The sequence below is a fragment of the Contarinia nasturtii genome, unplaced genomic scaffold, assembly GCF_009176525.2.
Source record: "Contarinia nasturtii isolate CC-2019 unplaced genomic scaffold, AAFC_CNas_1.1 Cnas_scaffold_2166, whole genome shotgun sequence".
Classification (NCBI taxonomy): Eukaryota; Metazoa; Arthropoda; class Insecta; order Diptera; family Cecidomyiidae; genus Contarinia; species Contarinia nasturtii.
In genome coordinates, this window is record NW_022199493.1 from 1,276,485 (window position 1) to 1,290,817 (window position 14,333).

The 14,333-nt window shown below is 34.4% G+C and overlaps 1 protein-coding gene across 1 annotated transcript in view; it reads left to right on the top strand.

The window, feature by feature from the left end:
* The first annotated feature begins 9,855 nt into the window (after positions 1-9,855).
* The window catches only part of LOC116347836, a 102,071-nt gene continuing 97,593 nt past the window's right edge, over positions 9,856-14,333 (top strand). The window contains exons 1-2 of the mRNA XM_031778575.1: positions 9,856-10,005; positions 10,639-11,348. Of these exons, the coding sequence (XP_031634435.1) occupies positions 9,879-10,005; positions 10,639-11,348 (837 nt within the window). The 5' untranslated portion in view covers positions 9,856-9,878. The remainder of the gene's footprint in view (positions 10,006-10,638; positions 11,349-14,333) is intronic.

Sequence of the window (14,333 nt, forward strand, 5' to 3'; positions counted from 1 at the left end):
TACAAAATTTTGATATAAAAATTGTCATGGTACAAAATAAGGGGGGGCCAACGACACGCACCTCCGTAATGATGTGAAACTTTGAGCAGGCTATTTTTTGATTGAAATTTCTTTAAACTTGGTGTGATTATTTATTTCGATAAGAAAATAATATTCACAAGTTTTCATGGTAATTTAAGTTACTGCAACCATACATAGACATTAATTTCAGTTTATTCCCAAAATTTCGGTGCCATGCGGAAAAGTCAGTTTGCGTACGTAAGCCGCTTTATTTCGAACGGATTGTTCGAGTTCGACGTTTAAGAAATCGTTAGTAAAGTCATTTCGTTGCATGTTTAAAAGACAAAATATTCTGATTTGGACCTGAAAGTTGCATTTTCGAAGGAATAAAAGAAATTATTTAAAAAAATTCAAATATGTAGATTTTCAAATTGTTCAAAACCAGTGGGCATCGCTTTTTTCCTGTCCCATATGTTTTGAATACAAGCCGAATTAAACCAAGAATTCAACATTTTGTAAAGTCAATCGCCTGTCATTAGGATAATAAAGTGTGTACTATCATTTTGGTGTATTTTTGAGATTAAAAATATAGGTGGACAGTTTTCTTTTATGGGCCGCAGGTCTCACAGAGTTGGTAACCACTGATTGAGAACGTTTTATTTTGAAAATTACCGATCTTTCCGGAAATGTTAATAATAACTGCACCGAACAGCGTTTCTTCGCCTTGGTGGTTTATTCGAAGTAATATAAAAATAAAATATTTTATATGTATAATTTTTATCTCTAATGTATAAATATTTTTGAATTGCTCTATATCAATTAAATTAGTATCACCATTTGGAATTTTTCTGGTATAAAAATCATTGAATGATGATGGCATATAATTTATTGGTTAATATATTGTGTAATATGTCCTTCGAATTGGTAAATTCAATAACGGTGTTGAACGTGTATTATGCACTGAATCATAATATTTCGGATATTTCTGCTCCATATTCGACGATTGGTGACTCAAACGTAAAGTAGAGTCGCTTAATAGTCCACGGGTCGACAAAATTTCTGCTATAGAATTTTAGCCAAGCCAACCTTGATTTAGCCTTTGCAGCAACATGCTTAATGTATGATTTGAAATTCATCTCCACATCAAGCAACACTCCTAAGTCCTTTATTACATTGACTCTTTCAATTTGTACGCCGTGTATGTTGTAATTATTTTCATATTGCAGTGAGCCGCGATGATATGAAATTATTTTTGTTTTGTTGACATTTAAATAGATTGCGTTCATAGTAATTTGCTACACGATCCAAATCCTCTTGAAGAAGTATGCAGTCATCTCCAGTGTTTCAATAAACTTCATATTTTTCACATGATAAAATTATTTTTTTTATTATTCAAATTGTATTATATATAATTCAAACTATGTTGAAATATTAAATTACACACATCGCGTTTCAAAAAATATTAGTGTGAGAAACAATTTGTAAATTATCGATTGTGATTGGTGATTTACCATTTATTGCACAACAGTCATTTATTGCCATTCTCTTAACTTCGAACACAATTAACAAACCAAATTTAACTCAGCGTGTTTTCCACTAGCAGCGTTATACAATGTCGCTCAAATTACTTCATTAGACAATTTTGAACATTTCGAAATTCATATATGCATATATACATCAATTGTTGTCGCTTGTTGGTTAAAACAAAACATGTACGTTTGATTGGAATTTTTGCAGTTCAACCCCAAATAGTACAGTGACTGCTACAAACACTTACTACACCATACCAATGAAAAACGCATGATAGTGCAATATTTGTCGATCCAAAATGCATACACAAAACAAATGAACATGTTGTATTTTGAAGATATATTCTTTTACTGCATATAAACAGCTTTAGGTATGATTGTAGTATATGTGAACGGTTAAGCGTACGCTATCGATAATAGACAGAGATAAACTGATGTTGCGTGTGCCTGCACTTTCGAGTATTAGCGAATATATGAACATTACAACTGATTTCAAATAGGGACATTTGGCAATATAATTTCCAGCTAACATACACATAAAATAGGCGGCAACTCACATATCATCCTCCCTTAACAATTGCTCTATTTCATTTGATAAATGAATTATTACAATCATCCCGGTTTTATTACCTTTGGTGGTTTTGTTCCAGTGGTGTAACAGAAATTTATCAGTTTTCGTTCTTAAGCCACTGTCTATCAGCCCTTACTGTTTAACCGAGATCATCACTTTTCACAACATCTAACAGACAATATCATCTACTCGCAAAAACGTTTATCTGTCATTTCTAGTTTCATCCGCACCATTCCTAGTTTTTATTATACATATGTGAATCGGATAGAAAATTCGTTAACTTTGTTAAAACAGAGATAATTCAGCAGTATTTGAGAATGTTTTTCGATATTTTTCATACTATATGAAATTTATTTTTCATACGGCTTGTATGAAATATTCGGAAGATCGCTGAACTGATACTGTCGTAAATCCGTACATATGTTGCATTTGGAATTTCAGCGATATTTCAACTACGATTTGGGCGACAAGAAAAGGAAATTTTTACATTCCGGTCACACGAGACTTTGATGATTTTGTCAGCTTATTCAATCTGAATGTAAAAATTCAAAAAATTTATACATTTATGTGAAAATAAGTAAGTTATGTTGCTTTCTTATTTTAATTTTGTTTCCATGGGGATATCCACCAATCTAGTTTTGCTAGTTTTTCTAGTGTGTAAAGTTGGTTCTCTTGGTAGTTTAACGTACAAATTTTACCCACATTAGTGTTAAGTTAGCTTAGTTATGTGCTGTATTTTACTACTTGTCTTCTAGTTTCCCCATATTTGTTTCTGTGAAAGATTTATTTTTACATTAATGCATGATAGAGATCCGTTTTACACCCTGGATGGAGATCCGTTTAAACGATTTAAATCGGGTAGAGAAACGCTTAATGATGACGAAAGTTGAGGTCGTCCAAAAAGTGGATTATCGACAAAACACGTCAAAAAAGTGCGCGAATTCATAAAAAATAATAAGAAATGTTCATTATTTTTTTTCATCGATTTACAAATACTATTCAATTTTCTGTACCATCCAGTGAAATCAGAATGAAAAAAATCGCATTCCTTATCACCCAAATCACGATTGGCATTCGGCCACTATTCAATAGGTGTTACATAGGAAGTTTATATGAAACTCTCGGAGACTCGGTATAGAGCACTCAAACAGTGAAAAAAGTCCAGATCGTGATTTGGGTGATAGGCCACTGTATATCACTGATTTACTGAATTCAATCGTGGTCGTCATTCGCTCATCGACGAATTCCGTGAAGGTCGTCCAAAATCGGTTGTTGTTCCAGAAACTATCGATGCTGTCAGAAACATGATAAAGCAAGATCGTCATGTCACATACCGTGAGATTGAGGCATCCTTGGGCATTAGTATGAGAAGCATACACACGATTTTGCATGAACATTTGGCCGTAAAAAAGATTTGCTCTCGTTGGATTCCACATAAATTGACCGATGACCAAAAATTAGCTCGTGTGAATTGGTGCAAAGAAATGCTCAACAAATATAACCGCGGTGCATCATATTCCATCCATAACATCGTCACAGGTGACGAATCGTGGATATATGCGTATGAGCCCGAAAGTAAACAGCAGTCGACAGTATGGGTCTTCCAAAGTGAAGATAATCCAACGAAAGTTGTTCGCGCTCGAAATATTGCGAAGCAAATGGTCGCCTGTTTTTTCGCAATTAGTGGACATGTGGCAACAGTTCCACTAGAGGATCGTAAGACCGTCAATTCTGATTGGTACACCACCATTTGTTTGCCCGAAGTGTTTGGTGAAATAAGAAAAAACGACCGTCGTCGCAAAATAATTTTTCATCATGACAATGCGAGCTCTCACACATCTCATCAAACCACTCAATATTTGACCACTCAAAACATCGAATTAATGGGTCATCCACCGTACAGTCCTGATTTAGCACCCAACGATTTCTTTTTGTTCCCTAGCGTAAAGAAAAAACTGCGTGGTCAACGATTTTCGACGCCAGAAGAAGCAGTTGATGCGTTCAAAAACCACGTTTTGAAGATGTCTCACGCGGAATGGCATAAATGCTATGACGATTGGTTCAAGCGCATGCAAAAGTGTATCGATCATCGTGGAGAGTACTTTGAAAAACAATAAAGCCATTTTTGATAAAAAACTATTGCGTTGTATATGCTTTTCTAGAAATATATGGAGCAGCCTACTTATATCTGTGGTATACAATTTGATTGAAGTGACTCTCTCAGCAATAAAGTTATTGGATACAATAATCTAGGGGTTATCCACCAAACTAGAAAACTAGAAAACAGTAGTAAAAACTAGCATAAACTAGCACACAACGAAGCCAACTTCACACTAATGTGGGTACAAATTGTACGTAAAACTACCAAGAGAACAAACTTAACGCACTAGAAAAACTAGAAAAAACTAGTTTGGTGGCTATCCCCTTGACAATAATAATAATGTTTTTAATAATAATAATATAATAATGTTTATTCACCGCCAAAACTGGCTGAATCATAGTTTTTGTTTGTACATAATTTTTATACTTGTATTGGTGCGAAAAAGGTACAATCATGATGGATGCCATCTGATCTCCGTTTAAAACCACATCTTTTAAATAATAGAGTATAAAACAATTTTTCAGTTTTGTTATGAAGAAAATAAATAAATAAATAGATATGAGTAAGATACTTTCAAATTGCACTGGATACAATGAGTCAAAAAGCTAAATAACTATGAAAAATATCACATTGGATCACATTAGATCATTCATGAATACAGTATTATGATTAGACACCAATGAAAAGTTAGAAAAATGATCATCGCTTAAAGCTAGAAGTCGATTTTTGAATGTTGATCTCTTTGGTTGCGTATTGAATAGTTCGTGGACTTTATTTGACATTTTGCACATTTGATTGAGTGGTACAGATGGATTGATACGTAATAGTTTGTCGTTTATTTTGATATACTCGACACTTCTCAAGTTCCGTTCGTTTTGATTGCGAGAGATTTCTGTTTTCAGTGATGGGCAGTGAATGTTATTATGCAGCAAGTCGAATATAAATAATATTGTTGCATTTATACGGCGCCTTTGAAGTGACTGCATATTGAGTTTCTTCAGACGAGTGCTGTACGAAGAAAATTTGAAGTCATTTGAAATGATTGGATATTTTTTTAGTGCAAACATTGTAAATTACGGCAAGCACGATTCAATTTTATTTTTGTGTATGCCATGATATGGAAGCCGTACTAAACTGCCATATTCAAAGATCGATTGAACAAGAGCACAGTAAAGAGACTTTAGAGTATGGACATCAGGAATATCGTAGCAGAATCGTTTCACAAATCCAAGTGCTGATGTCGCTTTGGCCACGATTGAATCGATATGTTTGACGAAGTTAAGTTTGTTGTCGAAGATGATGGTAAACAATTCCTAATGAATATATTTGGTATTCCATCTGGACCAGAGACTAGATCCAATGGTAATTCAGAAATTTTCTCGTTTACTAGATCATCTGTGACAATAATCTCTGGAATCGCTGCACAAATGTTTTGTAGTCTCACTGCGTTATTTATATTGTATTTTACTTCTTCACTGTGTTGACTATAAGCAGTTGAAAAATGAGTGGCAAACATTTCAGTAATTTGCTGTCGATCATCGGATTTGTATTCTTTGTATTCCATTTCACCTGCTAGATCTTCACACTTGTTCTTTTTTTGGTTGACAAAATTAAAGAATTCCCTTGGATCTTCGTCGATCAGTTGTTCCATCTGCAATTTGTACTTCCTGTATGTGATCGTGCATTTTGTTTGTACAAGCGACGGTCATCGTTGAAATTCTTTCTATTTTCTGTTGAACTGTTTCTCTTCATTATTCGATGTTTACTTCTGTCTTTTGATTTTTTTAATGATTTGCTAAACCATTTTGGATGTATCGTTGACTTTATTACTTTTTGATTGACGTTCGATGTAATGACAGAGTTGATTGCCGAATAAAATGATTCCAATTTGCTGTCAAAAGATGGTCTATTCAAAATGTTGTCCCAATCCTTCTCAACAAACTGTTTGTTGATTTCATCGTATTCTATATTCCGGAAATCATAGTAGAAACGATTGGACATTGGTTGATGGTGAATATACTCATGTAATTTGATTTCAAACGATGGATGATGAGAGTCATAATTTAACAAGTGATCTTCACTCGTAATACACGTCATAACTTCTACATCATTCGTCCAAACCAGATCCAGCATATGACCATTTTGATTGTATTGTTTATTGACTTGATAGAAACCCAAATCGTAGCACGTTTTCAGAACAACCATTTCTTTTCTACTAATTGGGTTGATGGAAATAGCAATATCTCTATCATCTGTCTCATCAACAAACCAAACTAAGTTTGACAAGTTGAAGACTCCTGAAATGAGAAGCACATCGTCTGGCTTCAATTTCTCTGATTGCAGTCATATTGTCGACATATACTTCATATATTGAATCTGGTAGTATGTACACTTCAACCAAAATAATGTTCTTTCCATTGCACATGATTTTGACCCATACTTGTTCTGCACCCATTTTGATCCATACTTCTGAATTTATCGCCTTATCAACTGCAATCAATACACCACCACCATTGAATCTCTTTGTGGTTTTTTGGCTTCAGTAATAGTTGTTCTGTCGCATCGATAAACGTTGAAATTTGGTGGAAAAATATCTGTTGAATTTTTGTGTGCATTTAATCGAGTCTCACAAAGCATATAAATACCGGAATTCAAGGCCAAAATTTCTGCAGCAAATTCCGGCAATCTTGAACGTAATCCATTGACGTTTTGAGTTAATATTATTGGTAATTGAAATGGTTTTGACCGTTCATGAATGGATCGCTGAACTGTGGATGGTGTCTATTATTAGTTGATTGTGTATTCTGTTTTGAAAATTTTATGAAACAAGTGTAACATCTGCAATTTAGTTGAAAATTGTGATGATTCAGTTGAGCATGATGGTTCATATGCAGTTGCTGATACTGATACTGTTGTCGATGCATTGATCCTTCTTTCTTAACCATGCCAAAGTTAATATTGTTCCGTTGAAATTGGTTTGACTGTGATTCGTTTTGTGATTTTTCCACGATGTTTATTGTTTGTTGCACTTTCTTTGTTGTTTGTTTTTTGTGGATGTGTTACTGGTTTTGCTTTTTGACACCATCTTTTCTATCCACAAATTGCTTTGCGATATACACTAGCTGCCACACTTCATCTTTGATGATTCATTCAACGTGATGATTTTGAATGCACTGAACTTCTTGTTTTTTCCTTTGTATCGATTTATTGACAGCTACTCCACACTAAACAAATCCGAAACTACATTCGCCTTTTCCACAATTCTTGCAACTACGTCATCAACTGTTGTGTCTTTATCAAATTTGCTCACATGAATTGAATAGACACATGGCCTGGAAATGCCTATGTAATTTACATATAAACGAGTGAGACTCAAACATGTTCTTCTTTTTCCATCAAATATACCAGTGGCGCCACCAATTTTACATATAAGCGCATACAAAATTTTCAATATGGCTGCGCCCATGAGAGAGAAAATTTCTTCTCATTCATGTCCGCCCCATGAATAGACACTAACACTTTTGTTTTGTTTTGGATTATTGGATTTGTACGGGGAGCATACTAGGTCTACTTTTCAGTAAAATTTGAGTTATGATGCTACTAGACTGCCGGGGTTCCATCTGTTCGGCACAGTCGCCCTTCTGTGACCATAGCTGTTCGGCAGGGCCCTTCTGTGACCATAGCTGTTCGGCAGGGCCTAGAACATTGCTTCACTTAAGACCCAACTCACTGCAGTTGTTGAGAACACTCATAACTCTACCATACTCCAGATGGCGCTGGGTTCCTCTATTCAATGTAGGAATGCTACCACCACTGATTTACCGGTATATTCACCAGTAGTTCAGCACTACCTTTTTACGGTTGACGTATTGGATATTTGACATATCCAAGACACCAACCTAACGTAAAGGCACTCCATTTTACGTGTGTCTATGCTGAACCCATTATTCGTTGTGCGAACACACGGGACCGACGGCTTTAAGTGCCCTCCGAAGCACTCCACAAGTCCGAGACCCGACCCAAATTTCTCTCCATTAAACCACTGATAATCCCTGAGCGAATCACGGTGGAAAAATACCGGACGAAATTTGACCGAGGATCGAAGTCGTGTCCTCATGCTCACAAACCTGGCACTCTAACCATTAGTCTATGGCTGAGTTTGTTTTGTTTTATAAATGACGTTGATTTTGCTGCAATGAAGAAGAGAAAAAACGATGAACACGAATTTTTCACTTTTGAAATAAAATAAGTTTTTTCTTTCAAAATTGGAGGAATGATGACTTAAAAAAGAAAACGTCAATGAAATTCAATTATTCTTTGTTCCATCTATTCGCCGGTTAATATCTTAGTTTTTTTTCGACAGCCAATTTCCCATTTATAATAAAAATAGCTCTTATGTCGAAAAAAAATTAATCGAAAAAATCATTTTTTGGCAGTCGGCACATTTTTAAACTTTAATTCAAACACCCGGACATATGTATATCGTTGGAAAGGTAATTGAGGGGGCTATCCGTCGGTGCCCCTCGTAGGTTCCCCTTGCCCCCAAAATTGGGTCAAAAAATCGGGTCAAAGTAAAAATTGCTATGGGGGGAGGGGTTTTGACCAATTTTTCGAAAATTTCTTCCAGACTTCACAAGAGATTTCACATCGGTTATGGATAGAGCGGCCAATGACTTTTACCACTCCAGGGGGGCAGGGGAGACCAGAGGGGGGCACCCTCGGATAGCCCTATCGATTATCTTTCCAACGATATACATATGTCCGGGTATTTAAATAAAAGTTTAAAAATGATATTGAATGGAAAAATGCAATTTTTTCGATTTTTGATCATTTTTTTGAAAATTGATTCCTTGATTTTTTACAACTTTGTGAAAAGTTGGGTCCCAAATCCCAAATCTTATTGATAGTTTCTCATGAGGGTCAACATATATACAAAATTTGAGCACAAAATTTTACCATGCTTCCAGATTTTGATCGATTTGATATGGAATCGTCGAAATATATATTAAGTTATTATTACACAGAAAAGATATCTGCCAACTATTTTCGTCACAAAATTGATATCAGAAATGTTGTGCTTCAAATGTTGGTTTCGATAAATTGACCTCGGTAGATTCAACTTACATTAATTTCTGTACTTGTTAAAATTTAATAATTCGCTTAGCGAAGAATTACATTTAATCCATCCATCCACTATAATAGAATTGAACTATTAATGATAATCAACTGGCTTCTTGCAAATATTTTACAAACGCATAAACTGATGAACCAGTTTTTTCATATATAAAAATGGGGATATGTGAAAGCGCATATATATTAATTGATGAAAATTTGAATGAGTTCAAACTACATGTTGCAAACATATTAACGTTTACGGCTTTCTTTCAGTGCTGTCATATTATATACATGGTAACAATTTAGAATGTGGAAAGAAAAACTGAGAATATAAACAGTATTTTTTAAGTTGCATATACAATTCTCATCCAATAACATTTTTTTAAAATATAAATACGCCATTAATGTACTATTGCAGTACTAAAAACATGCAGTACTAAAACATATCAGTGATACAATCAAAGCTCAGTCCATAACACCACCGAAGTTCGTTGATCGAGAATGGTTGACAGTAAATGTCATAGTAATTGTGTGTTAAAAAGTCTAAGAAGTGTGCGCAAGAATGTCTGTACCAAGTGAATTATCTTTAGCTGAAATTCGAAATTTCATGTTAATAAATGGTGGAAAAGTTACGAATCATGAATTAGTTAAATATTTCAAAAAGTTTCTTACTCAACCCGATACTAAAGGTAAATAGAAGATTTACAATACATGCTTAAAAAGAAGTTAAACGTTGTATGTTAGGTTATTTTTATTTTATATTTACATTATTTCGAGTATACAAAAGATAATGAAATTCATTTCTGATTAAATATTTATTTAAAATTTGACTTTTCAAAGTTTTAATGAATCCGTGTTGAACGTCAAACTAACCTGTTGATTTTAAATTCCGAAAAAATCATGATTGCTATTTTATTTTTCGTAGAATTCGAGTTATAATGTCATTATTTTTAAATTGCCTTTCAATACATATTATAGTTGCTGATAGTTTGGAGCGCAAAGTGACATAATAATTAATAAATAATTAGTAAAACGCAAATTGAATTGATTTTTTGAACACCTTATTGTTACTTTAATGTATATATCTTTCGATACAATTGTTTCGCTAAACTCATGTTAGCCATCAGCAGAAATGTATTAAGCGACTGATGATGCTAACATGAGTTTAGCGAAAAAATTGTATCGTAAGATATATACATTAAAGTGACAATAAGGTGTCAGAAATTCAATTTAATTTGCGATTTACTAATTATTTATTACATATTATAGTGTTGAAAGTTTTCTAAGTAACTTTCTATTTTTATGTTTATATCGAACATTAGGTGAAGCAAGAAAACGATTTAAAACTTACGTTAATATTTTATCAACAATCAAAAATGAAAACAATGAAAAATATTTGATTCTACGTAAACGTTATTATAATGAATGTCCGATTGAAAATGAGCTCAACGATGATTTGAATTTATTGGGCCATCCAGAACTATTACAAAGTCCTGGTTCACGCTCTGGTATATCTGAACACGATCTGTGTGCCAGCGGACGATTCTCAAATGAATACCAAAGTAAACCACAAGACCCTTCGCCATATAAAGAGCCCCCACCGTACAAACCACCACCAAAAGTATTGCTCTATGCATATCAAAATCAAGAAAAGTATGGCGAATGTGTGAATGAATTTAAATCTGAACTTTATACCATCGGTTCCCAACGAAACAATGTAGATCCAGAGCAAATAGATATGGCGCCAAAATTACCACCTAAAATTAAACCTACAAAAGAAGTTGCACGCTGTTCTAAGCAGGACAATTTGGATCATAAAACTGAAAAATCAGTATGCACTGCTATCAATCTATGCGATGTTGGTAATGATGACAAAGAAAATATTACAAAGCCGTTTAAAATTGATCATGCAGAACGCACAATTGACAAACAAATAAGTGTAAAGGAAGCGACGAAAAAATTTAATAGAATAGCATCCGAAGAAGAAGCGAGCAAAATTATATCTCCCAACACTAAAAAGAGACCAGAAAAGGTATGTGACCATATTTTAAATATAAATTATTATACTGCATTAAGTCAAATATTTATTATCAATAGTTTATTGACAATTTTCGCAAATTGAAATATGAATAACGGTATATTAAAAAAAATCAATGCATTATAGTACTGTCTGGTAACCTGGTTTTGTCTCTTGATATTTTAAAAATGTATTTAGATAAATACGTAATTGTCTGAAAATGAGATTTCATTGAAATGTAACTCAACCATATAAAAATTGAGATTTTTTGTATGGCTATTCAAATAAAATTAAAAATTGGGGTTTCGTCGTGTACCCATGCCGACCAACTTATATCTTTTTGCTTGCTGAAAATTTTCATACAGAACTGAAAATATTGACCAAAAATGTTTGAAAAGCCATAACTGTGGTGGGTACATTTTTCGTTTTTTGTACTGTGTCTATTCGCATAGTTCTTTCACATAAAGAAGAACATTGTTGTTCTGCATTTTATTAAACTCAATCAGTATACATTTCATTTTCTGTTGATATACAGTGCCATCAGAAAGTTTGAGACCAAGAGCAAAATTTTCATTTCTTCAAAAAAAAAATGCTATTATTTCCATTCGAATTGAATTTATTTTGATTTTAAACTGATTTTCAGGAAAAAATACATGAAATACTCAAAATAATAATATATTATGAAATTTTTCCGATAATTTTGTGGATCACTGAAAAAAAATCAAATAAGCCGCTTTTCGTCAAAATGACCACCGCGTGATTTTTTAAGCGCTTTGCAGATTCTGGGCATCTGTTCGACAAGTTTTTGCAATTTTTGACTTCAATTTCATTCCACGCCTTTTCTAGACCCTGCCAGAGGTGTGTTTGACTCGTTGGTCGCATTTTTCGAACCCCTCTGTCCAGCTCTGGAGATTAGGGTGGCCGATCCATGATTTGCAACACGCCTTCATATTCTTTGGATTCCAAATATTGGGACTTAAACTTAATAACGGGAATTTGACGCTAGTTTTCACCACTTGTAATTGTGTCGTAGTATATCAATGCAATATATGTCATTTGAAAGTGTCATTCAACAGCTGTCAAAACAGTAAAAACAAATATTTTATCTTGAGAAGACGATTTTTTTTTCAACTATGGAAAATTTTGCAAACTGGTGAAAAAAGCAGCATTTGCGAAAAGTTTTACTCGGCTATATTTTCGCAAAGAAAACTACTGCTTGCAGTCATCATTTGCTTGTGGAAACCTATGGCGAAAATGCTCTATTGAAAACACGGTGTTACGAATGGTTTCAACGCTTCAAAAGTAATGATTTTGATATTAGTGACAAAGAACTCCCAGGTCAGCCGAAAAAGTTTGAAGATGAAGAATTGGAGACATTACTCGATGAAGATCCATCTCAAACGCAAGAAGAACTTGCAAGATCATTAGGAGTGACACAGGTAGCAATTTCCAAGCATCTGAAATCATTGGGATTCATCCAAAAGCAAGGAAATTGGGTGCCACACGAATTGAAGCCGAGAGACGTTGAAAGACGATTTTTCACGTGCGTTCGCTGCTCCAAAGACAGAAAAGGAAGGGTTTTTGCATCGTATTGTGACTGGCGATGAAAAGTGGATACATATAAGCATAGGTAAATCGCGGCGAAACAGCACCATCGACATCAAAGCAAGACATTCATGGTTTCAAGGTAATGCTCTGTATTTGGTGGGATCTTTGGGATGTAATATATTATGAACTGCTAAAACCTGGTGAAACCATTACGGGCGATCGATATCGACTACAATTAATGCGTTTGAGCCGAGCATTGCGAGATAAACGGCCGGAATATGAGCAGCGATACTACAAAGTGATTTTAGATCATGATAATGCCCCTTCCGACTACCACCTATTTCGATCGATGACACATGGCCTGGCTGAGCAGCACTTCCGTTCTTTCGAAGAAGTCAAAAATTGGGTCGATAGATGGATAGCCTCAAAAGACGAGGAGTTCTTTCGACGCGGAATCCGTATGCTACCAGAAATATGGGAAAAAGTAGTGGCTAACGATGGACAGTACTTTGAATAAAATATATTTTACATTTTCCTTTAAATAAACCTTCATATTTCATCAAAAAATTCCCGTTATTAAGTTGTAGTCCCAATAGTTGAGACAAAGTTTAGAAGTGTGTTTCGGGTCACTATCCTGCTGAAAAATGAACCCGTAGCCAATTAAACCGATACCTGAGGGAATAGCGCTTCGCTGCAGTATATTATGGTATTGCTCTTTCTTCATTATTCCGTCGATTTTCACCAACGCTATCGTAGCTGAATCCACCCCAGACCATCACCGAACTACCGCCATGTTTCACTGTTGATACAACACACTTGGGATCGAATCGTTCGCCTTCTCTACGACGTACATACTGTTTGCGATTTCCACCAAAAATCTCGAATTTTGATTCGTCGGTCCAAAGGACCGATTTCTACTGTTCGACTGTCCAATTCTTGTATTTTCGAGCGAAATTCAATCGTTTCTGCTTGTTTCCTTTACGAAGCAATGGTTTTCTTACCGCAATTCGACCGTTTGGACCATGTTTCTTTAGTATTGATTTTGCTCTTGGTCTCAAACTTTCTGACGGCACTGTATGATTCATTTTCATTTTTTTGTTATAATTCTGTTGAAAATAAATACGTGAATTTTTATTCGCGGGAAAAATATGAAAAAATATATTAGCATGCGATCTTTTTGTTGTGGTTTACATTATATGTTACAATAATGTAAATTGAAAAACATTCAGGAATCTTGGAATAACTCAGAATAATTTTAAGAATCTTTTTCCGAAAACAATTTGATAGTTTTATCGCAATGAATAATTTTTAATTAATTGAATAATATCGTGTTAGTTGTGCATTAGTCGCATACTTCCCTTTCTCCTTTCAATTTCCGTGACTTTTTCATGAACATTTTTATTCAAGAACCTGATTTTTTTGTTTATTTTTCATTTTAGTTTTTGTGTGGAA